General features: G+C 51.5%; 6 protein-coding genes across 6 annotated transcripts; 4 read left to right on the top strand and 2 right to left on the bottom strand.

Moving 5' to 3' along the window:
- The first annotated feature begins 1,902 nt into the window (after positions 1 to 1,902).
- Positions 1,903 to 3,977, top strand: SMAC4_02749 (uncharacterized protein). The gene is made up of 2 exons (XM_003352268.2): positions 1,903 to 2,563; positions 2,646 to 3,977. Exons 1-2 carry the CDS (start codon positions 2,167 to 2,169, stop codon positions 3,608 to 3,610), a joined length of 1,362 nt encoding a protein of 453 aa, XP_003352316.2. The 5' UTR covers positions 1,903 to 2,166; the 3' UTR covers positions 3,611 to 3,977.
- Positions 3,978 to 4,297: 320 nt separating this feature from the next.
- SMAC4_02750 (uncharacterized protein) lies at positions 4,298 to 8,736 on the top strand. Its single transcript, XM_066089836.1, has 7 exons — positions 4,298 to 4,891; positions 4,999 to 5,173; positions 5,303 to 5,448; positions 5,655 to 5,940; positions 6,460 to 6,585; positions 6,639 to 8,311; positions 8,373 to 8,736. Exons 1-7 carry the CDS (start codon positions 4,856 to 4,858, stop codon positions 8,451 to 8,453), a joined length of 2,523 nt encoding a protein of 840 aa, XP_065946148.1. The 5' UTR covers positions 4,298 to 4,855; the 3' UTR covers positions 8,454 to 8,736.
- Positions 8,737 to 10,312: 1,576 nt separating this feature from the next.
- Positions 10,313 to 11,531, top strand: SMAC4_02751 (uncharacterized protein). Its single transcript, XM_003352270.2, has 2 exons — positions 10,313 to 10,544; positions 10,621 to 11,531. Exon 2 carries the CDS (start codon positions 10,697 to 10,699, stop codon positions 11,441 to 11,443), a length of 747 nt encoding a protein of 248 aa, XP_003352318.2. The 5' UTR covers positions 10,313 to 10,544; positions 10,621 to 10,696; the 3' UTR covers positions 11,444 to 11,531.
- Positions 11,532 to 11,549: 18 nt separating this feature from the next.
- Positions 11,550 to 13,104, bottom strand: SMAC4_02752 (uncharacterized protein). The gene is made up of 3 exons (XM_024655499.2): positions 12,498 to 13,104; positions 12,331 to 12,435; positions 11,550 to 12,272 (listed from the first exon to the last, which is right to left on the bottom strand). The coding sequence occupies exons 1-3, from the start codon at positions 12,636 to 12,638 to the stop codon at positions 12,003 to 12,005; spliced, it is 516 nt and encodes a 171-aa protein (XP_024511379.2). The 5' UTR covers positions 12,639 to 13,104; the 3' UTR covers positions 11,550 to 12,002.
- A 440-nt stretch (positions 13,105 to 13,544) lies between these two features.
- SMAC4_02753 (uncharacterized protein) lies at positions 13,545 to 17,293 on the top strand. Its single transcript, XM_003352272.2, has one exon. The coding sequence runs from the start codon at positions 13,706 to 13,708 to the stop codon at positions 16,970 to 16,972; it is 3,267 nt and encodes a 1,088-aa protein (XP_003352320.1). The 5' UTR covers positions 13,545 to 13,705; the 3' UTR covers positions 16,973 to 17,293.
- Positions 17,294 to 18,601: 1,308 nt separating this feature from the next.
- SMAC4_02754 (uncharacterized protein) lies at positions 18,602 to 19,378 on the bottom strand (the record flags this gene model as incomplete). Its single annotated transcript, XM_003352273.2, has 1 exon — positions 18,602 to 19,378. The coding sequence occupies one exon, from the start codon at positions 19,376 to 19,378 to the stop codon at positions 18,602 to 18,604; it is 777 nt and encodes a 258-aa protein (XP_003352321.2).
- Between the last annotated feature and the right edge of the window lie 3,061 nt (positions 19,379 to 22,439).

Here is a 22,439-nt window from a genome sequence, read left to right as displayed (position 1 = left end):
ACTAGTGCAGTGGTGTTAATACCATGTGCAGAACCGTAACAGATACACATTTTTGGCCACCAGATGTTCCGGGTAATAAACTCCATGGTTTTATCCATTCCCATGGAGCCAGCAACCTTAGTGTCATGCTCGGAGATGATGACTTCCATTTTCAGCGATTCTAGGACCCAGAGGCGGTTCTTCTGGTACAGCAGATCGTCGAGCTTCTCATAGTCTTTCTTGAGCTCCTCCTTGTTGTACTGCTCCATATAGACCGTGTCTGATAGCCGTGCTTTCTTGAGACGTTGTGTGCAGTTATCGTTCCATCGAGGAGTTGAAGCCCTGGCATGCAGCTCTCAGCAATCGACTTGATGATACAAAGATAGGGTGTGATGAGAATAAGGCAACTGTGACGAACGGCAGTCTGATCTGCCTAAATGAGATAGCTGAAGGTAATAACTATCAGAGTCGTTCAGTGAAGCCAAAAGGTTCACAACAAGTATGTGCGTGGTACTGGTCTCAATGAACAATTGTGGTAACTGTGATCTGTTGACTACTGTCGAACTATCTGACAATCTGAGTTCTCCCGTAGTCCCTTTATACCTGCTCGCCCTCTGCGAGATATCTGTCTCCGGATGCTCTTGTCGAGCCCCATAGGTCTATCTACGGGGTGCCTGCGCGCAGTGGTTGAGGTGATCAGTTCTGATCACCTTGAGCAGCTGCGCGCCCTGTCTTGACTAGCTGCCTGATCAGTGAACCATCCTGGTAGGACTGATCAGCCTTCCCTGTCTGTGCATCCTGGGTCACGGTTACACTGCCCAGCCTTCTGTGGCTGGTCCCGCCCTGGCGACCTGGTTGGCCCGTGTTCCTCATAAGTTCGTGACAGCAACCAAGAATTGGGGGATGTCCTTTCTCCTTCTTCCTCTTTCTTTCTCCCTCTTCCTCCCTCTTCCTTTTTCTTTCTCCTTCTTCCTCACTCTTCCTCCCTTTTTTTCCCTCGCTCCTTCTTCCTCCTCCTTTCTTTACTTGCTCTTCCTCTAACTTGCTCATACAAGCCACCACTATGTTATGAAATACCAGAATGGAAGTGAAAAGATGGGCTAATGCAGGCAGATGAAGGAGATAGGTTAAGACAGGTCCATAAAGGAGGTCGATTGTGATCAGTTTGTCGTAATGGATCAGCAAACCGTGATCCAACAAGACAAGAGCGAGAGATTCCCTTGCCACGCTTTCATCTGCATATACATAACTATTAGGCCAAGGAGTACGAAGAACCAATTAGGAATGGTCTTCTGACAGAGTGCAATCTTGGTGTTGTCCATGTAAAAGATCTAGTCGCAGTATCAGGACAGTCTACTTTACTCATAATCTACCCAATTATATTTATCTTTTTAGCGCCGTATCCCCACTTACTGTCTTGCCTCCGTCCGAATAATATGGATATGGGTTCAGTTTCTTGACCCTACCATGTAACTAAAAGATCCGTTTTCTGTCCTTTCCGCTCCCATAGATAAGAACACTGAGGGGTAGCTTATCTATAGCAGTCATTTTTAATTGGGGTTTGGGTGACTTAGTAGAAAACGCTGCTCTCGTTTCGAGAACCGTTTTCCCATTGCCTTCGCCATCAAGTGCACTGTTCCACTTACGCCAAGCTCAGCTGAGTAGGCTAGGCATATACTACACAAGGTACTTACTTCTGCCATTTACTCCAACATCTACTCCATATACTTAGTACTTCTAACTGGGAGGTGTAGTTAGCTTTCATGAACATCAGAAGGTTCTCAAGATATAAATCGCGTCTTTACCTTCAGATTTTCAACTGAACTAAACTGTAAGGGTTCTACGAGGTATACACGCAGGTAGGCCTTAGTGAAAGTGATAATATCCGACAAAGAGGAAAAGGGAAGTCTGTGCCAATATGGCATGGAGCTTACAGCTAAATACACAAGAGAGGTGCGGATATCGAAGGTGCTAGAAACGCCAAGGTCGAAAATGTGGTTCGTGCGGCGCACCCCAGAAGTGCACCCAGTCGGAGGGCAGGCCTGGCTTACATAGAGTTCAAGCCAGGCAAACACCCTTAGGCGCCAGCCCCATGACATATACCTCGACCTCACCTATTCTGGCTCACGATAATCAAGTGGAGGAGTTTTGGCTGGTTGACCAACAACGCACAGACCAGTTCTTCACATGTCCGCAGATCGGAGTCGCAAGGATCCAAAAGTCGCGGACAGCACCTTGACCCCTGACGTCGTTGTTGCCAGATTCCAAACTCCAAGGTCTGGATCTCCCAGTTCAACAAATTTGAACCGCAACCAGCTTCGGCTTTTTCGACATCTCGCAAGGGGCACGACTGCTGTTCTTCAATTCCTACAGACACCGACGAATTTTACTTTACAAAATCGCTCGTTCGACGACAGTCAACGATCGCAAATCGCTAGTCCAGTTCTCGTCGCGATACCACCCGCGACTATCCTATCTACCACGAATCGCCGATATAGCTTTCACATACACATCCCGATAACACAGCGACATAGCTACGAGACAACCGTAACAATGGAAAAATTCTCTCAATTCCGCGATCGCGGTAAGGATCCTCTCCTCCCTCCCCCCTCTCCCCTCCCTCATCTCAACCTGTGCCAAGACTAACTCCGTCCCCCCTCAAACAGGCTCCGGCATCTCCCCCTTCATGCCCTCGCCCGCCCCCGACGCCTCCCTCCCCTCGCGCCTTTTCGGCCCTCTAATCTTTCTCCTCCGCCTCCCCTTCTTCATCCTCTACACAACCACCTACTTCCTGCTCCTCCCTCTCCTCCCCTCCCCGCTCCGCAAGCTCTTACTCTGGGGCATCTTCGCCCTGACAGGAACCTGGTGGTCCGATTTACAGTTAGACGGCGTCAAGCGCGGCTCGCTTTCCCAACAACCCCCTTCCCGAATCCCGCGCGCGGGTACGGTGATCGCCGCGAACTTCACTAGTCCTTTGGACGCGGTCTATCTGGCTGCGGTGTGGGATTGTGTGTTTGTGCAGAGTTTCCCCAACTCCCAGCAGGTCAGGAAACTGTCTCTTTGGCAGGCTGTTACCCTCGCGCTCAGCCCACGCCAGTTGACGTCTGCAGGAGACAACGAGAAATTGACGACCATCGCCCAACTACTCAAAGAATACCCCACCCGCGCCATCGCCGTCTTCCCGGAGTGCGCGACGACCAACGGAAAGGGTATCCTGCCACTTTCGCCATCGTTACTTACCGTTCCAAGCTCGGCGCAGATTTTCCCGCTGAGTCTGCGGTATACTCCCGTGGACGACACCACGCCTGTTCCCGGCGGTGTGAAGGTGTGGTGGGGGTTCTTGTGGAAGTTGTTGGCTAGGCCGACGCATTGTATTAGGATTCGCATTGGCGAGGGGGTGGTTAATACCGTGGGGGCTGCTAATGGTGTGTCGTCTTCGCATGGTGAAGCTTCGGGTGCTGACCTCCGGAGAAGAGGGGGAGAGAATGACGGAGATTTGACGGCGGAGGAGCAGAGGGTTTTGGATAAAGTCGCGGAAACGCTGGCGAGGTTGGGCAGGGCAAAGAGGGTCGGGTTGACGGTGGAGGATAAGAAGAATTTCGTGAAGGCTTGGGAGAAGAGGCGGAGGTAGATGTTGGGAAAAGGTGGATGGAGGGATGGATTTTATACGGAGTTTTGATAAGGAGGGTTGATGAGATTAATGAGGATGATGTGTTTAGAATCGGACTGAGCATTGCGGATAGGAGCTGTCATCTTTCATTTTATGAGTTGGAAATCCAGCAGTTTTTAACGAACATGACATTCAATAACGTTGCGGTACAATCCCATCACGCCAGTCTTGCTGGGTTCGATAGGCAGGAGGTGCTTTTGTGGAATTGAATCGAGTCTTGCCTGGTCCGGTATTCATTTTGATTCCTGGTGCAAGACACAGCTTCCCTTCATTGTACGGGTGGTACACTATTAACAAAGAGAAATGACTGAGATGGGATAGAAAAGAAAGAGAAAGCAAATCACTATAATTATAGTTGAAGGAACGAGAAAAAGGGGACAAAAAACATACAACACCAGGGATTCGCTGGTCGTCACCGACCCAACTACTAGTCTGGCCCTCACTGGCTTATCTATGGGAGAGCGGACGGGATCCCGAGCTTTCCAGTGGGTATGGTCGTATGTACTCGTTCTGGCTCCAGCTTTTGTTTATAAGCCAGATTTAAGCTAGATGGAGGGTGGTGCCAGATGCGTGAACGTGGAGTGCGATCGATGCTATTGTCAAGGTTTATGGTTTACTACCGGAAACATCAAAGACTTGGCGAATCGTCGCCAAATTTGACGCATCTTCTTGTCGATGAAGATTGTAGACCAATACAGGGCAGACATTGACTTAGAGTAGAAGTCAATACGGTGATGTTGTCTTCCAGTGCCTTGCAGTTGTCAAGTTCAACATGGAACATTGGACGGTCGGGGGAATGAAGACCGAAGGAAGAGCGGATGTCTTGGCGCTGCACAGAATGGTCTAGCGCAAGGTACAAAAAGGTACGTACCATCTCGGTGGTCGAAGGTGGTCTTTGCACACTGTGAGCCCCGCTCGTCTGGTTGCTCAAGATCGAACGATTGGACACAGCGCTGGAGAGAAACGGTTGCCGTGGTGAAGTAAACAAAGCGATGCAGGGCCAGGACCGGGCCCAACTCGCAAGTCCCACTGGACCACTTGTACGCCAATCGACGCTCTGGAGCCGGCACGCCGTCACTGAAAGCGCATGACCGAAGTGGAAGAGCAGCACAACGGCTTTCATTCACAACGGCGCCATCACTGTCTTCAACATCCGGGGCGTTGCTGCTCGGCTCGTGTGTGTTGGTGAACAACATCATCCCTCGCATGCGCACGCTCACCATGGAGAGCTCCGAGAACAGGGTACGTATGATTGAAACACTCTGTCTTGATTGTTTACCCCCCAGGGCCCTTATGGAGAAGCACTTGAACCTGCTGACGATATCCCTACCGCTTATCGAAAATTGTAGAACGCCCTTATTCCTCCTCCTCCAGCCTCAACCAAGTTGCGACTTCCAACCACCTACGCCGCCACGGCCACCGCGACTGCTCCCGCCGGCCTCAAAGAGATCTCCGACTCCCAGAGCAACGCGCGAGCGCAAATGTCGTCCATTCCCACAAAGCGCGCCGCAAACGACAGCGGTGGTAAGACATGCCCTACCGTCCGCCTGCTTCTTCTTGTTCCATCAGCCAAGTCAAACACCACTACACACATCATGGCTTTGTCTATGCCATTGTCAAAGCTCTCGATAGCTGACCAGCAATGTTCCTCAGTCGCGCCGCCTGATGCGAAACGAAAAACCCTCGCTGAGAGGGCTGGCGAGCCGATCCAGCCAAAGTCACAATTACCGGCGCCGACGCCCACCAGCGCCTTTCTCACGGGCAACATAACCGGCTCGTCAATCGTCCAGTTGGCTAATGTAGGTCTAAACCTCCGTCCATCGGCACGATACATCCCGAATCATGTTTGCTCTCCTCAAATTCAACCATCACGACAAGTCCGGTCACTTATCACAAATACGATTCCAATACCACTGCGTGACATACAGCCCCTATGCTTGTCGGGAGATGGTTACTAGAGCGCATTCTTATGGCCCAGGCCGGTTCTGACTGAGAGTTTACCTAGGCCCGAAATGCGAACAAGACGACGACAACAGCGCTGCCGCGCGCAAACTCGGCGACCGGTCATAGGCCAACCTATTCCTCGACAAACCCGTCCAGCTTCGCAAAGAGCTTAGGCCCTTCAAGCCGACCACCTGTGACAGGATTGCGACAACCCAGCTTCACCCAATCAACAAACCGAACACGATCCATTTCGAAGCCTCGACCAGCGACATCGATGAGCAGCCGTGAACCTTCGAGAGACGTTAGCGTGGCGCCTACCCAGCCAGCGCCTACCCAGCCACCCAATGGTACGGAATTTCCATCTTCTATACCCATCCCCGGAACCAAAATGAAGCCCAAGAAGACAAGACCGTCTCCCTCGCCTCGATCTTCAGCATCGGGTAAAGGGCAAGAGAAGGGAAGGACTATTTCGGGCCTGAGCAGACGCCTGCAGGACTTGTCGATCTGTGATGATGAGAAGGAAAACATCCCCAGCGGGAGTCAAGTGACGCCTCGGAAGACTTCGCAGCCCGCCTCAAAGGCGTCTTAGTCGGATGCCAAGGCGGTGCCTGCTAGGCCCAGACGAAAGACCGAAGGAGCCGAAACTGCACGACGCAAATCCTCTCTCCGACAGTCGATAGCGGCGTGCCCGGAGACCCCCAAAGCAAAGTCGAGACTGGAAGACCCCCGTGTGGCTATGGAGCGGTTCGACGTCATTCTCAACTCTGCCGTCGTCTCCGTTCAGAAAGAGGCCTCGACCCGAAAATCCGTCTCACCTATCAAGCTTTCTTTTCTCACCAAGGACTCTAATAACACTGCATTCACAGGCATAGACGTCGACGAGCGCCTCAATGAGGTTGATGCTGAGTGGAAGGTGATGAAGGAGGCTTTCAACATCTCTTTGCAAGACAAGAAGGCCATGGAAACAGCCGTTCAGATGGCAAAGAGTCAAGGTACGTGGCAACGAGTGTATTAACTTGATAGGACCGGACTAACATCCTACTAGTGGACACGCTTGAACTGGAGCGGCAAAAACTGAACGAGAGAAACGAACTGCTGCAGAAGGAGATGGATGCCTTGCGACAGCAATTCCAACAACTAACCCTCACATTCGAAAGACAGAAGATGGACCATGAATATCAGCTTCAGAACAAGTCAAGAGAGCACGAAAATGAAGTTCAAGAACTCGAAAGAAAGCTGAAAGACGAAAGCGACCGACTGCAAAGAATCAACCGCGAGGAGAAGGAGGCCTTCGAGAGGCAATGCCGGGCGGATCTGGAGGGTGAAAAGGCAAAGACGGCAAAGGAAGTCCAAGAACTACGACTGAAGCTTGGGGCGGAACAGCAAGACATCAACAAAACACTCATTGAACGAGAGCGAGAACTACGACAACTACAGTCTCAATTGGACGATCTGCGGTCAGAGCTCAGTCAGGAGCAGAGGAGCAAAAGGGCGCTGCAGGAACAGATCAGTGAAATGGCGACGACCAACGGGAAACTCGAAGCTCGGAACCAAGGACTCAGGGCGCAAATTGATTTCCTGGAATCCGATAGCAAGCAACAATCGGATTCGTTTGCGCAGATGGAGGCACGGCTCCGAGAGGCCCTGGAAATTGCGGAGAACGCCAAACAGAAGCTCATCAAGGAGGAGACCGAGAGGCGGATATTGTTCAACAAGTATCAGGAACTGAAAGGCAACATCCGGGTCATGTGCAGAGTCCGTCCTGCACTCACCAAAACCGAAGGCAACGAGGCCAAGATCATGTTCCCCGATGCGAAAACATCGTCCGCACAGATCGAAGTAACCGGGCTGGAGGAAAAGAGCAGCTTTGGCAACATCAACCGCAAGGTGCTACCCTTCGAGTTCGACCGCGTCTTTGCCCCGTCAGTACACAACGAGGAAATCTTCGACGAGATCTCCCAGCTGGTGCAGAGTGCGTTGGATGGTTACAACGTGTGTATCTTCTGCTATGGTCAAACCGGTTCCGGAAAGACGTACACCATGTCTTCTCCAGATGGCATGATCCCACGAGCAACCCACATGATATACGATACCATCACGAAACTTAGGGAGAAGTCGTGGGCGTATACCATGGAAGGAAGTTTCGTCGAGGTATACAACGAAGAGCTGCACGACCTGCTCGACGGCAACAATAACAGCAAGAAGAAACTCGAGATCCGTCATGACGATGTTCGCAAGCAGACAACGGTGCTCAACTGCAAGACCGTCGCCCTCGACTCGGCCGACAAGGTGGAGATGATGCTCAAGCAGGCGCAAAATAATCGCAGCGTGGCGGCCACCAAGGCCAACGAACGATCTTCGCGCTCCCACTCTGTCTTCATCCTCAAGCTTGTGGGCGAGAACTCGGTCACGAACGAGCGGTGCGAAGGTACCCTGAACCTGGTCGATCTGGCTGGTTCCGAGCGGCTGAAGCACTCGCAGGCCGAAGGGGAGAGAATGAAGGAGACGCAGAACATCAACAAGAGCTTGGCATGCTTGGGGGATGTTATCGAGGCTTTGGGCAGAGGGTCGTCACACATTCCGTACAGGAATTCTAAGTTAACGCATCTGCTGCAGTATTCGCTGGGAGGTAACTCGAAGACGTTGATGTTCGTGATGGTGAGCCCGTTGGAGGCTCACTTGAAGGAGACGATTACCAGCTTGAGGTTTGCTACTAAGGTGAGTCATTGGTTCATGGGGATGTATGCAACACAGAGATGCTAACGTGGTGTCATTACAGGTACATAATACCCATATCGGAACAGCAAAGTCTACGAAAAAGACTATCAAGGATCGGTCGGATCGTTCGAGCGATGCTTGAGTCGATGGTCCCGATCTTGTCTTTAGCGGCTGTAACTTTTTTTCTTCAGATTTCTGTACATCTTTTATCCTTTACAGAGAACATTCTTCTCTTCACGTGTGTATCTTTTGAGTCGGTCATTTATCCGGGGCCTGCTGTCAACAGAAGGCTTGCCTCGGCTGGAGAAACGGGAGTGACTTATTGGTGGATGGATGGATGGATGGATGGATGGATGGATGGATGGATGGATGGACGGCCGGGACTTGTTCTTACTATATGATACCAATGAATCGTTTGTTGCACCCTAGGTCTACCTACTCAACAATCCTGACCTAATTGGTGGTGGCTATGTTCAAAACGCCAGCATCGGAACTCACTCCGCGGAGGTGTAGAAAGCACAATGCCAACGAGCGACAGATGTGCCTAGGTAAGTCAGTTCACCACGAGTGCCACCAAAAAGCATATGTAGTACCGCAACCGATATCTTGAAGTAGGTTCTTGCCATTGAGCTGCAAGCCTTCGGAGCTCCAACCGAGAGACAAGCTGAGCTTTCGTTCATTTCGCCAGGAATTACGTACCGGGCTTGTTGATAGAACAATGACTGACGCGGCTCGTAGACGGAAGCCCGATCGATGGCGCCGGTCCGGCGTTCCACAAGGGGCTAGACTTCCGGACGCCGAATGCTGAGTGTGACGGCAGTTGCTGGTCTTGAAGCGGCTCGCCGCCGTTGTAACCACAGGCTTCATCCATCAATAAATAGTCCTGACAAAAGTTGTTGTCGGTGGTCAAGTTACCGCGTCAGCGCTCTAAGTTCAAAGGATTTAGTAGGATTCAGTAGGTGTGAGATGCACTACCGCCTGCCTGAAATGGAATGATGGGATTCTGTAATAGTCATCGACATGCGTTTACATGACGAATCTGAAATGGGTTTCCAGAGGCCATGACTCTTCAGTTGTCTTCCTTCTCCCAGTATCGCGCCTCAGGAGAGGAACAAATTTTCAGATCATCTTCCTCAAGCCTCGTGTTCCTTCCAGCTTGTGGTAACAGAAACAATGCCAATCTTCGCTAAAACCATACACATTGTTCTCACTATCACATGCTGTAAAACAAAATTTCCATAGTAGCTTCACCTACCATCTCGAAATCACCGCACCGCAAGCTAAAGCCACGGAAAGCCACCCTTTCATCGTACAACAAAGGGAGGCTTCAACCGAATCCTCGGTTCAGGTTCAAACCTGGAACTTTCACAATCACGGTGTGCAGGTGGCTGGCTTAAGCTTTTTGTTAGCTTACATATGCGATTCCCTTCAGGTACTTTTGGCTTCTGTCTTCAAGGGATGGGATAGGAACTTCTCAAGTTTGAACCTTGGCTCGCTTGGGTGGCTGAAACCACCACCACCACCTTCCATCACATAGGAAGCTTACGACAGCTATAAAAACACCAAAAAAAATCTCCGATAGCCTAGACCCGGCTATAGTTTAGCATTGTTCTTCGTCACCTATACCAAACAAACAATACTAAACTTTACACAGCCCACTATAGCTGTACTTCGTACTGCACCAGGGTAACATAGCCGACCCGACCCACCTTTTTGGGTTTTGGGATGCATATTCCCTACAACTTCACGACTACAAGAAAAGAAAGTGGCAGGGATCAGGGCCCTAATTTCAGACTGGATCGTGAATGACTCTTACTTGGTTCCTTTTTTTAAGGGGTGGAAAACGGTACCTAAGCTACGAAGATGGAGGTTTGCATCGGAGATGGATGAGGAGCATGAGAGAGAAAAGGAAGATGAAGACGGCGTTGCTGACTCACTCAAGCCATGTCAACGACACTCCAAGTCGTCAATTTTCCAGATATAAAAGGAGTAAATAAGTGGGTTTCCCAACTCAAGAGGTGGTTTCCTTTTCTTTTTCTTTTTCTCTACTAGAGGTAGCAAGCTTCGTCAGTCCGAGCCATTACTGACGAGTCCGACTTACGAATCTGACAATTGTCACCTTCCTAGTTGAGCAACGGTTGGAAAGTCAATGTCAGACGGGATACCACACAACGTGAGTATCATACGTACCTCTACTATATTGTGGTCTTGACTCTTTCGACGATCATCAAACGTATAAACACCTGTTTTGTCACATTTTCTTCGGGTTGTTAATATATTTCGGCGCCTTGACGTTGACCAATTCCTAGTATCAAGTTCAAGTTCAAGTCAAGCCTCAAGTCGAACCTCAACCTCAACCTCAACCTCACTCCCACCATCGCCAACATGTCCACCCCCGAGCCCTACGCCCCTACCCTCCTCAACGCCTGGCGTTCTCCCCGCCTCATCTACCGTGCAATCGAAGACAATCCCATGGACAGACAAACCCTCTGGTCCTTCGCCGACAACGATCCCGTCTCCATCGCCATGGGTTCCCTGCGCCCTTTATCCCCGCAACCCAGCGCAGCCGTGCAGCGTTTCTACGAGCGTTTACACCTTCTTCACATACGCGTCTTCGTCTGTCTGCCTCCAACGGAGGAAGAGATTGCGCAATGGGAGGCTTTGATCCAAGAAAAGGGGGAGAAGATCGGTTTGACTGCTACACTTGATGTTGAGAAACTCAAGGGGGAATATCCGAGGCCCGAGCCGAAGCCGATTGGAGTATTGACACTCATGGCGCCTGGTGAGGAAGGGTTGCATCATCGGAATGCGATGATTGGGATTGGGATTACCACCGGGTATAGAGGGAAGGGGTATGGAGGGGAGGCGATTGATTGGGTGCTGGATTGGGGGTTTGTGAGGATGGGATTGCATAGGATTTGGTTGGCGGCTTTTGCGTACAATGAGCGGGCGGTTAACCTGTATAAGAAGCTGGGGTTTGTGGAGGAGGGCAGGGAGAGGGAAGCGGTGTTGTATGAGAGGAGGTGGTGGGATATTGTTAGGTTGGGGATGTTGGAGGGGGAGTGGGAGGCGCTGAGGAAGAGGCAGGCTGAGGAAGCTGGAAAGGAGGGGGGGGGGGAAAATGAGGAGTAAGGGGCAAGAGAGTGAGGGAGTCTGAGAAGGGCGAAAACGGACATTCTAATGGGGTATATGTGACACGATAATGGGACATAATGAGTGCGTTAGTTTTTTTGGTAAGCTTTTTTGAATTTGACTTTTGTTACCTGACAAAAGCTCCCTTGGCAAGATGTGCCTTATGAATGTCGTGAGACATGTTCATAGACTAATGAAACCCCTGATATAAGCCGAAAACGCCGGTTTCCTGTTCCCTTATAAGCCCAACATGTAGAAGTCGTATCCGGACCGAACGATATGGCATTGCGCCACCGATTCAAACCCACAGGAATCTTGACCCAAAGCCCTGGTATCTCCTCACAACAAGCCAAAATGCCAGTAAAATCCAGTGACCAAAACAAGGACAAGGTCAGATGCAGATGACGAGCCAAATTCCACCTAGCAAACGTAGAGAAGATGGCATCCGCAGCGCGCCTGCAAAGAAAGACAATCGGTCGGCAACAAAGGGTTTATCTCGTACCCGTATTTACCACTTTTGCGACGCCCAAAGATGTTTCGCTTGGCGGACCGATTTGCTCTACTCGTCGTCGTCCTCATCCTCGGCACCTTCCTCTTCGTCGCTGGTAACGTCAATGTTGGACTTGCGCGGCTTCTTCTCCTTCTTGTTGTTCTCCTTCTTGGACTCCAGCGCCTTGACCTTGGGAGACTCGACGGGGGCGTCGGTCTGCTCGGTTACCTCGGCAAACTCTGGGTCCTCAATGGCGTGACCTTGCTTGCGAAGGTCGGCATTGAGTTGGGGGATGACCTTGAGGAGGGCCTGGTATTGAGCGAGTGAGAGGGAGATGCCCTGGCGGTGGGGTTAGTCCACTGGTGAGCGTGAGAGATGGGTGAGAGGAGTAGCTCACCTTCTTGCCTGGCATCAGCTTGCCATCGGCATTGTAGTACTCTCTGATATTAATCAAGGTGGTATTCCTGAACACCGAAGAACTGATTCGACGGTTGCTTCCAAGCTATCGAATGTGTCAGTTTGAGCTCATTTACCACACCAAAGTGATTTTGTTGGTGGACAAACCTCCCAGAAAGTGTTGCCATCCTGGTCGGATCCCTTGGTCAGCTCCTGAGGCTGAGCCTTTCCGGTGTTACCCTTGGACTTCTTAGCGTACTGGGGCTCAGCATCGCTGGTGTCCTCAGCCTGTCTTCTTTTGGGAGGCATGCTGGCGGTTGAGAAGGTGGGATCTTGTAGATGAGTTGCTGGAGTTATTGGAATGAGAGAAAGAGCGGCGCACTGGATCAGATGCCGCGGGAGATTTGGCGGAATTTGAAGTGAGAGATTTGTGAGAATGAAACGAGCGACCGGCAACTGAGTCTGGGAAGGCGCGAGAAGAAGAAACAACGCGACACCAAACGCAGAGGGCAGTGACGTCGTCGATGGTGCCTCCCTTAATATCGAACGCGACCACACGTGAACTGAAGCTTCGTGGAGGGGTCGCTGTTGTAATTGTTAGTGCAAGTTAGCGAGCGTCGATGTCAACAGTCTTGGCGCTTGGCAGCCAGCCCTGTAAATGTGCACTGTACAGAATCTGGACGCCAAAAGGGGGCCGGCAGGGGGTCTGCATTTTCTGGGCAGCTGTCAAGGAGACAAGCTCCAATCAATGGGAGCTCCAATTGGGAAAGTTCATGGTATTGGTTGGCCTGAAGAAGAAGAGGAATAATTCCAAGGGTGCCAATCCTTCAGCTAAATACCCCAAGAACGAAGACTTTTGGGGGGGGGGGGGGGGGGGGGGGGACAATTTCAAGTGGAGACAAGCCCGTTGAACCCGGGGCAGATCCCCCTGAAAATGTTACCACTGCGGTGCCTGGAACCACAGAGACGAACGATTGTTGAGGAATTGGAAGGCCGGGGGAACAGAACAGGGACTTTGCTCGCACCAGACTTCTCGAAACACAACATGATTGACATCTCATTTCCCACTTGTTCCTATTTCTGATTCTTTGTTACAACGGACCTTACCCCGACTTTGACCACGATCTGTCCCCCCGGGCCCCGGCGCGACCTGTCCTTTTTGCTTCCGTCCCTATAAGACATAAGACGAACGACTACCTCTACCAGCTAGCTCCACGACTTTCATCCACTGTTCCCGTCGCCCGTCTCCCCCGCCTTTGCGACCGTATTCATGAAACGATTGACGACACCGACTACTCCATGAATGATCCATATTCCCCAGACTTCTTCTGCCCTACCGACCAACCGACCCTAGCGTACTATAACAACCGATATTAATGACCGACAAAGATGCGCCCACTCCGGGCGCCATACCCGATGATGTTATGAGCTCCCCCACGACTAAAGACCCCGTTGCCGCCGATCCCGTCCCGCAAGCGAAAGAAGACCACGACTACTTCAATGACGAGGCGAAAGGCGGTGGAGGGTTCTCTTCGGCCGCCTCGGATATAACATCTACAACCACCAACAAGGAGGAGGACCTGGCAACACAAGCTTTCCGCTTTCTGGCTACCGCAACCCCCGGAACACTCGGCGGAGTTGCTGTCGGTCTCGGCGCCGTTACATACTTCGTACTAGGTCCTCTCGGACTTGTGTTGATAGGGGCATTCGGTGGTGTCGTCGGTTACATACAATGGGAGCAGCGCAATGCCGAAGTAGCCCGGGCCCTCAAGGGAGAAAAGGGCGTTGACCTTATCGCGAGGTTATTGGAGACCAAGACCAAGGCCGAGGTCACCCAGAGTGAACAAGACGTCGACAAGCAAGAAGCCGCATTAGCCCTTCGCCTCGAAGATTTCCAGCCAGAAACACGTGAAGCCATCAACGAGCTAATCGACGCTGTCATCAGCGGATATGTCAAGTGGTGGTACTCTCCGCTGGTACCCTCGGACAAGTTCTTCCCTCTGGCCTGCAAGAGGACCCTGACTTCCTTCATTCTCGCCATTTCCAACCACCTCAAGAGGAAACGACCAGCGGACGCCTTTCTGGATTTCTTGACAAATTCGTCGTCCATTGTCATTGTCTTCCTCTCCGAGCTCACCAATGCCTTTGCCGAGTTTCCCGCGGACGTCAAAGTTTCGGCCGCCGATGCCCTTTACACCTACCTTGCGGCCAACCCCGACTCGAACCTTGCGCAATTACTCAACAAGAGACAGCAGGCCGGCAAGTTTAGGATGGTTGCTGAGGACCTGCTGGCCTTCTTGGACAAGCCCACCTACGAGTGTGATCCTGCCAGAGTGTTCCTGAGGGAAATCCTTGCTGGAGTCGTCCTTGAAATGACGCTTCAGAACTGCTGCAAGCCTGAATGGATCAACTCATGGATTGTCTATTTGCTTGAGGCGGGCGAACCGGACTTCAGCCAAGCTATCGACGAGGGCATGCAGACTGGTCCTGCTGCAGCTGATGCGACTTTTGCCGATTTCGATGGAAACGTGGGCAACATTGGTCTCACCAGAGGAAATAGGAACTCGTTCGAGACGGAGAAGGTGCGCCGGAAGGAGTCGATTGCCTCCCACAAGAAGAAGCTCAGTAAAGCCGATGAAGAGGTGGAGCTCATGGAAGATATGAAGAAGCTCAATGAAATGATTGCCGAACAAGAGTCGAAACGCGACAAGGAGGCCAAGGATATCATGGCCAAATCAGGGTCGGTGCCATTGCAGCAAACAGTCGTGGCGGAAGAGCCGGATCAGTTTGCCGATGCTTTCAAGCGCAGCTCTGAGGAACACCCACATGCGGTACAACCGATCGCGGCCCGTACCGAGCCCGAGTCAAAGGGTTCAACGTCAAGCAATGGTTCTAGCGGAACTTCCAATACGATCAAGACACCTCCAACGCCTCTTTCTGGGAAGAGCTCGCCGACGCCGGAGCAGGCACCATCTCGGCCTGATGGGCCCTCTCGGTTTACCAGTTTTGACCAAATCGTCCCTCCTGCGCGGGCAGAAACCCCGGTCGATGAGCAAAGGCCTAAGCCACCGCCTTTGACATTGCACAACGCTAATATCACTATTCTGGACGAGCCCGGTGACCGAAACCTTGGCTCAAAGCCTGGATGGGATTATCTCGTACAGATCGAACCCGCCACCTCGATCTACCCAGGTTGGATGATTGTGCGAAAATATCCCGACTTTGAGCGTCTCCACGAGGTTCTGCGCCGTATTGCTGCTATCTCTGGAGCCACCGAGTTTAACACCAAGCACAAGGCATTGCCACAGTGGAAGGGCGCTACCAGAACCTCTCTTCGGGAAGAGCTCGAACGCTATGTAAAAGACGCCTGTTCTTATAAGCCACTGGCGGAGAGCGAGGGCATGAAGAAATTCCTAGAAAGGGATACAGCTAACATGCCCGTCCGGCCAAAGTCGGGATTCGAGGCCTTTGAGAAGATTGGAAAGGGCGTCTTTGACGTTATGACCAGTGCTCCTCTCGAAGGTTCCAAGGCCCTGGTGGACGGGTTTACCGGTGTTCTAGGGACTATCGGTCTCGGACACAAGAAGAACGCGGCCTCATCTGCAAGTGGGAATTCCACGTCTGGGGCACCGCAGTCTGCTCTTACCGACGTGACAGCGGCTAGTCGTCTCTCCATGTCAACAATCCCTAGACCAGACAGTAGTGCATCGCTGAACCGTATTCGTGAAAGCATTGACAGCCAAAGATCATCCATCATCTCTACACAGCCCAGCAAGGTCGACCCTATGGATCGTCGAACTAGCACTGACTACCGCACCGAGGTAGAGTCCGCACGCTACGGAAGGACGTCTGCGCGTGACAGCCGCGATCAAAGCCGTGCCTCTAGTCGCGCGCCACCCTCCCTCCGTTCTCCTTCATCACTCAGTCTCACACTTGAATCTCTCAGACTGCCCCCTCCGCCCGACATGATGCCAGACAACTACCAAAATTCTCCTGTTAGTCCCGCACCAAGCTCTCGCATCCACGACTACCCGCCCCATCACGCCCGCTCTCTCACAATGCCCACTCTTTCTGCCTCTCACTCGAGAAGCCAAAGCCGTAGCCCCGGACCCGGCGCTGCCCCTCTCCAGGGCTTTAAGTCATATCCCAAACTCTCGGAGGAAGAGACCCGTGTGGCAGTGGAACTTCTCTTCGCAGTCATCAACGAGCTCTACACCCTCTCTTCGGCTTGGAACTTCCGCCGCACGCTTCTCGCGGCCGCCAAGTCGTTCCTCCTTCGGCCGGGTAACCCCTCGCTCTCCTCGATCCAGTCACTCATCCAGTCGTCCGTCTTGGACGCGAACACCTCGGACGATGGTCTTGCAGCGCACTTGCGCAAGCTGAGGGAGAACGCACTCCCCACCGAAGAGGAGCGGGCGAACTGGCCCGGTGAGATGAGCGATGAGGAGAAGGAGAAGTTGAGAGTCAAGGCGAGAAAGTTGTTGATTGAGAGTGGAGTTCCCGCTGCTTTGTCGGGAGTGATGGGTCAATCGGCTACTGGGGAAGCTTTGGGACGGTTGTTTGATTGTCTGCAGATTGAGGAGGTGGCGAGGGGCCTGATGTTTGGAGTGTTGTTGCAGGCCGTGAGGACGGTTACACATTGAGTGCGGTGATCTGACGAAGTGAAAATGAAAGATGTTGATGAAATCTGAATGATATATATAATAGATGGGATACCTAGGGTAAACGGACGGGCGGGATGGCTTAGATGTATGGACAACACAACATGGGAAACGACCAAGGGGGAAAGGCTCAAGAAAAAGAACGCTGCCGGTCTCTTCCTCGATGCGATGGGGGTCTTCCTACCCAAACCGCCAAATCTTTTTTGGGTACGGGTTGACGACGACAAGTATTGATATTGTAATGGGGCCTGCCCTTGTCTTGGTTGATGTACAGTAGTATTAACTATTATTAATGACGAGAAGAACCGTGAACCAAGAGGGACAAGTCGTCCTCTCAAGCTGTCCTCAAATAGGTATAGTTGCGCCTACTCCCCTGCCACCTTGGCTGCTGCGCCATGGGTCGTTACTCCGTTCGCGATCATATTTTAACCTTTGTGTCGCAACCGCTTCATGAGCGGTTGGATTCTCGTCGTTATCGGTTCCTCCTGACTTCTCAAAGAAAGGACATCACCAGTTAACCACCGGGAAAATAGATTTAACAACATGGAAGGCGACGCAATCATCATGGTGCCGCTACTCCAGCAGCAAGCCGCTCAAGAAGAAGAGCAGACCACCACTACCAGCACCTCCACCAAGAAACCAGAACTACAACCAACAGTAACGCACCTCAACTCCAATGGAGACCTCTACGCCAACCTTCCGCTTCTACCACACTTACTGAGTTTAGTTTTGGCGATGAATGTTGGGAACATTTTTTTCCGCTGCGAATTACCATACAAAACGGCGGATCTTTCAGGTCAGCTGCCATTCAGCTGCCACTGGTGGAGTAAGTGGTGCATCAAGTTAAAAAGGGTGCATAAGGATATACACTACGGTGCGGTGAGTCAAGCTATTAACTTATATGCGTAGATCGAATACGAGTGCGACAGCCGAAACTAGGAGAGTTGCGAGTGTATTACATTGCCATGCAACTTCTCGGACCCTGAGTCGCGCGCGATCTTACCTTTGTGATCACCAAGTATTTGTCGTGGCGGAGAGAAAGAGCGAGAACGGATGTAAGCAGTTTCGACGCCGTGCTTGGCCGCGGGTGGATCGGGTGGGCGTGGACGTTCCAGGAGATTATCATGGCCAGCAATCCGGTGATCATGTGCTGCACCAATTCGCCAACGTGGGACGAGCTGGTTTCGACGATATACACCCATCGGGATTACGAGAATACCGGGCCGAACTGTGAGACTCCGGTCGCTGTCATGGGACACTGGCTTTCCATTGTCGAGCTGTGGCTTAGTCTTCCTCGCCATCACCACGCTCATAACCTGAAGAAGAAGACATCGAAAGAAAGCTGTTTGAGAAAGACAACAACAATAACAAGACCTTGCCCCTTCGTTCCGTGAATACCTCGAACACCTCCGGAAATCAACAAACTACACCCCAATACATACATTCGCCCACGTTAATATCACATGCCATTAACACTTCGGTATTCCATCGGATGTAATTGCCCATAACCACCACCACCCATACGCATGGCTCCCATATCCGAGCAACAAAATGGCCACAACAGAGGAACGCCAATTCGGCTATGAGTCGGTGTCTGTCCTTATAACAGCATTATTCGTTTTCTTCCGGGTCCTGTTGACTTTCGTTCTCACAGGTTTCATCCTCGCTCTTCTGGTACGCCGTCTCGTAAGTCTCGTCATCGGCGGCATCGTTATCTCTTTGGCGTGTCTCCTGCATGGCAATGTGTTGGGCAATGGCCATTAGGACAATTGCCTGTTCGTCAATTTCACTGTCCGCATTCGGAGAGTGCCATTTGTCATCAAGACGATGACCTGCTTCCTCAGCCATCGCAACCAACATGGCCTTGTGCAGGTACCTGACTTTGATGGCCCACATCCTCTTGCCGATTTGGTCCTTGAGAACCGCCGACGGGTCGCGCCTATTCTTATGCGCCCAGGCCTTCTTCAAGATTGCGCAGACGTAAACAAAATACAGGTATCTTGCTCTCGGGCGATGGGTAGACGTAGGACGGAAAAGAAGTTTTTTTCCGTCCAACTCCTCGACAAGCATGAAGTCGGCTGCGTCCTTGCCCTCGACAAAGTTCTTCTCCAGGACATCCCTTGCATTGCGGTCGATGATTTTCCAGCGGTACTCCCGTTGGATGCTCGCTTCCCAAACACTCCAAGCGTCCTCCCCCGCATCATCCGGAACATCTGGCACGATAGCAATCACCCCTAGATCAAGGGCTATCTCAACCTGATTTGGAAGCAAAATTCCATTATGCGCCGAAAAAACTTCAGCCACAGCCTCTTCACCAAAAAGCTGAGCCATAAGCTCTTTGCCTAGACGCACCGGGACAATGTGTGCCGCAACCATATGACATCTCATCCTCTGTTCTCCTGTGGCGGGACAATAAACGAAGTCGATTATTTTCGGCTTTCCAGGGCGAGGTATACCGGCGTGGTACGCGTCGATCAGCGCTTTCTTGAATCGGTCTTGTTGCGATCTTGCCCTCCGTCCCTCCCCAGCTTTATCGACATTGAGGCCGAGAGACGAGGTGTTGAACAGGGCAACAAAGCATCAATGGAGGTTTCCACTCTTTTTGATCTTGGTTTCCTGTTTCTTGTACAGGTCTTTTTGTACCGTCGCCGCTCTCATTTTCGCCAAAATTGTGGAGGCGTCCACCGTCTGCCTCCAGGCTTTCTTCTCTTCTCGCCCCGGTCTCAAGGCCATCTGATACCGCTTTTCAAAATTAGCGGCGTTAAACTCGGCATCGAAAACGTCTAGGGCCAAGCCCCAGAACTCCTCATCGAATGAGGTTCTCAAGCGGATTCTTTTTTGCGCCATCTGGACACTTTCGCGTGCTTTTTCCAGCTCCTTAAAAGCCTCGTCTGCCTTTTCTTCCTCCGAATGGGTGAGAGGGCGCTTGCTCGACGAGCGGGGAGGAACTTCCGGCTGCTGGTTGGAGGACGGACTGGGGCATTCGGGTGCCTGCTCGTTCGATGAAATCTTGGGGGCCGACTATGATTTGATGGCTAGCTTCACTCATCTTTTGTGGATGGGGTATGTAGCCATCCTAGTAAGCGCCTACATGAAGCGCGTCGATATCGAATCTGAACTGAATACACAAAGTCACCGTCTCGCTGGATAGATACCTAGTCAAGGTCCACGACAGAAACAAGAAAACTCCGTTGCGAGAGCAAAGCCACGAAGAGCGAGAAAGGGCGAGAAAGATTGAAAACGAGCGAAAAAGGGCGAGAAATATCGAAGTCGGGCGAAGAACAGCAAGCAAGAGACGGGAAGAGTCTGACGAGTGAGAAACCAAAGGGGAAAAGGAGGAGATCTGGTGGAGGAGAAGGAGAGAATATATACCCACCAGCACCGCGTACGAGATCAAACACACTTCCAATGCTGATTGGTAAGGCACCATGTACCTCCATGGAGCAAGAAGGTGCCCTCATATTACTTGGTAGGAGTAAGCGAATTCATGGGAGCCGGTACCGCATGGATTTTAGCTTCAAGGTCAAAGTCAAGAGACTGAGACGGGCAAGGACAAAGAAAAGCTCAAATCCTGAAGCAGGAGAACGAGAGACTAACCTGGCTCAGAGCGGACATGGAAGGTATGGGCTTGATTTACACATGTTTCCTGTGCAATTGTCTGCTATATACCTTGGCTACTCAGGAAGGCGGCAGTTTTGCAGCTCTGTGCCTTACCCTCCCCCCCGTCTTTGCTTACCTACCTAGTACTGTAGAAACTGGAGTTGTTCGCAATTGACAATCTCCTCTTTGAACGCTGAGTAGGGGGCGGAAATTTGGCAGCTGTATGCTCGGTCTGCTAGCATATGCGTCTTCCAGTTAGTGGAACCAAAGGCCATTGCCTTCAACGTTACCTACCGTAACTTACACACATTCGAATGCACAGCGGCCGACCTGATCCTGCCAGCTACCTGCACAGATCTGCTCCCCGTCGGGTGCCTAGAAAGGGAAAATTAATTGCGAACGACTCGAGTTTCTACGGTAGGTACCTGTGAATAGACATGTTGTGTCGGATGCCTTATGTGCACGTGTTATGGAAGACATACAACGAACGCTACCTCTCCGTGTTATCTTTGGTTCTCAGCCCTTAAAATGCTATTCTCTAGGTAGGAATCACTCATCTCTTGAGACCTCACCCTCAAACGATGACCGGGTCGTACAGCAGAAGGGACCTACCTGAGAGTCCAGGTCCGACCCTTAGAATTGTGATTGACTCGTCTCTGAAAGTTAGCATACGACGGTAGTCGGTGCAGTAACGAGCGAGTCACAACGGTCATCACGTCTGGCAAGTCCAGACTGACCCGTCCCAAATCTCTGCGGAAACCTTACCGAATAATCTCGGGAGATCCGGCTTTGTAAAATACCCTTTGAACGCTGGGCAGGGCATACACAAAGCCCAGTCAGCCAGCATACACCAACATATGTGCCCGATCAAACAATTAGTAATGCCACACAGTGGTGATGGCCGGCATGCGGTGTTGGGGTTGACATGTGCTTGTTCCACTCGCTTCTCATATCCCGATTATCCTGTTTCTTCCCGCTCATTCAGGGTCGTCGTCGTCGTTATGCCCCCGCTCGAGCACACAGTCAACGAGGCTCAATTGAACAGTCCCCAGCTCAAAAATACAGCCCTCCAGTTTAACTCACATACATTCGCATGTACAACTACCGGACATGCCTTATACTTGCCCTATCCTGCCCAGCGCTCAGAGAGGAGATTTACAAAAACGGATCCCCCAAGATTATTCGGTAGACTTATGGCACACAATCGAGGGCTAAGGCTTGGAACCCTGAAATCAATACCCCGAGTCTTTGCGGTACGTAAGATGATAATTTCGAGCGCCGTATCTCGTACCGCGTAGATTCGAGCTATCGGATTTCAAGAAACCTAGGAACCTCTTTCTAAATCTTGAACTAGCTGCCTTAGGGTCGGGCTTAAGATGAGAATTCCCAAGGTTGTTAAAACCTGTCATGGGGCTACCGCCCGGGCACTATAGCTCTGGTCGTGGACCAGAGCTGGCATGTACGCTCGTATCCCTCCGCCCCTCCTAAGGTACCTTTTCTTTCCTCTTTCAACACAAGCTTGAAGCTTCTGTCACAATCATATCCAAACGTGCCTTACCTACACGATACAACCGCTCAGAAAGTATTCGCAAGAACCAAAACTGCATAACGAGTGAGAGCACTCCAACCATCCAGTCAGGAACTTTCGAAGCTACCTCTACTCTTCATCCGCAACATCATTTGAAGTCCCTGGGAGCATTGGGAGAAGTAAGTGTCTTACTAACCTGGCACCTTTCAGTACCCAGCAATCAAGCTAACAAATGTTTTCGGCATTGGACCACAAATCCTACCACATCGCTACCCGCATTATATCAACTACTTTTGCGGCTCAGTCGACAATACCGTAGCG

The sequence above is a fragment of the Sordaria macrospora genome, chromosome 2 (assembly GCF_033870435.1).
Source record: "Sordaria macrospora chromosome 2, complete sequence".
Lineage (NCBI taxonomy): Eukaryota > Fungi > Ascomycota > Sordariomycetes > Sordariales > Sordariaceae > Sordaria > Sordaria macrospora.
The sequence above is the reverse complement of the archived record's forward strand: the minus strand, read 5'-3'. Positions and strand labels throughout refer to the sequence as shown.